Raw genomic sequence first — 1,961 nt, 5'->3', positions numbered from 1 at the left:
TATACCCGTCGTGAGTGTGCCTTGCAGGCAGGTTGCGACTCCGATTTATCCTTGACACTTAACTGCAGGTTAAACACTTGACGTGGATAGTGTGGTCTGTTAGACCGTATGTGAAGCCTCTGTAGGCTTCGGTAATTAAGGATAATGACCTTATGGTTCATTATGGATGTGTCGGCACGTAATGTGCCTATTTGTCTTTTCTTGGGGAGCACTGTAGCGTTGTCAAGGTATTAGCAGTAATATCGGGGTGCGAGGTAGGATAAATTATAAAATAAAAAGGAACACATTTCTCCCCCCCCCCCTTTTTTTGCATTTCTCAGGTGGCAATCGGCCTTTTTTAGGGGTTGCTTTGCTAGATCCCTCAAACAATCTAAACCATTACTTAACCGAAATTTATTAACGTTTACATATATATATATTTTTTTTCTTCCCTTAAAATATAATTATGATTTATGTAAATTTTTTCTTGATATATATATTTTTCCTTAAATTATATTAAATAAAAGATTTTTTATTTTTTATATATATATATTTTTTTAAATATATATATAAATTTTTTTTTATATCCCGCATATCCGTCATGCTAGGAATATAATGTTAAGATAACTACATTTTAAAAAAAATGCATTTGGTCTAATAGTATTTAAAGATGATAGTTATAAAGATTATATAGCACAAATCTACGTGTATGTATGGATATTATGAATATAAACTGTAATAATGTAACAAAAGATATAGGGAATATTATATAATTTTACATAATTTTCATAATAGAGTATATGTGTGAGGATATACAAAATAAGGAATATATAAAATGTCTTAATATAATTATCATAGGAATAAAGATGTAGGCTGATGTTATTACAGGATCCCAGGTATTGTTGGTACTGCTTTCGCGTCAGTATGTAAGGCACATCCCATTGAGATGAGTAGATCTTTCAAGCTGCTTGTTTCGTCCTCGCTCTCCCGCTTTAGTTCGAGCGTGATTATTGCGGCATAGTCTTCTATGGATTCGAGGATCTGCATCCATCCTTCTCTCCTCCCTAATAAGAGTCTGGTGAGAGCTCTACTATTGCGGGACCATCTTGATCTGGCCCCCACCGGGCGGAGGTGGGCCAGCCCGCAAGGGATGTCTTGCCAATTCAATTCTCGGAAGCGGTCCAATATATACATATCGGTGATCGGGCGTCGGATGACACGGCCCCAGTCTCGTAGAGCCACAGTGACAGTGTCTTTCCCTTCAAGGTTGATTATCACTCCTCGCTGCCAGGTCCTTCCTTCTTGCACGGCAACGTATGCATCCGGTAACGCATGATCGGGGTTGAGAATTAGGTAATCCTCGCCCTCTTCGGGCCATTTGCCTAGTGAGGTCTTCGATGAGTTCCTCGAGATCTTCTCGGGCATGGTACAGTTGGATCCAAATGAGTGATGGTGAGTCTACTTTGATAATTCTGACGTGCAAGGTACCTCGACTCAGATCTCGAGTGTTGATACTTTTGATGTCCATCTTGCTACAATTTAAGTATAGATATGTTTTTTTTTTAATTTCGTTTGTTTTTATTGTGGGAAGAAAAAGAAATTTCTCTCTCTCTCTCTTTTTTTCTTTTTTTTCTTTTCTTTATTACTATAATTATTAATTTTGTTATATGTACTTATACAGTGATGGGAGAAAGTTCGGGAACGGTCAAATATCTTGGAAAATAATGCTTATGGAAAAAAATGTTCAATACCAAAGTTTTAGTATATCAAGTGATCTATTATATGGTTATGTTGAAATGACCTTCATGTGACCTTGAAGGACACCGTGAAGGTCAACTTTGAAATCTTAAATGAAAACACCTATTTTCTTTTACATATCCTTAAAGCTGGTGTCAAGACGTTTCCGAAACACTGGTTACAAACCCTTTTTGCTTGAGATCCTGCTGAGTTACGAACCTTTAAAGTTTAAGTATCGCCGGCGC

General features: G+C 37.0%; 1 protein-coding gene across 1 annotated transcript; it reads right to left on the bottom strand.

The window, feature by feature from the left end:
• Nucleotides 1-861: 861 nt before the first annotated feature.
• LOC108769757 (uncharacterized) lies at nt 862-1,404 on the bottom strand. Its single transcript, XM_018520943.1, has one exon. The coding sequence runs from the start codon at nt 1,402-1,404 to the stop codon at nt 862-864; it is 543 nt and encodes a 180-aa protein (XP_018376445.1).
• Between the last annotated feature and the right edge of the window lie 557 nt (nt 1,405-1,961).

Source organism: Trachymyrmex cornetzi, unplaced genomic scaffold (genome assembly GCF_001594075.2).
Source record: "Trachymyrmex cornetzi isolate Tcor2-1 unplaced genomic scaffold, Tcor1.1 scaffold941, whole genome shotgun sequence".
In the NCBI taxonomy this organism is placed as follows: Eukaryota; Metazoa; Arthropoda; class Insecta; order Hymenoptera; family Formicidae; genus Trachymyrmex; species Trachymyrmex cornetzi.
Note: the sequence above shows the minus strand (reverse complement) of the source record. Positions and strands in the feature narration are given on the sequence as shown.

Excerpts from the sequence above, each read along its gene's own strand:
- LOC108769757 (XM_018520943.1), bottom strand. The coding sequence starts at position 1,404 with ATGCCCGAGAAGATCTCGAGGAACTCATCGAAGACCTCACTAGGCAAA.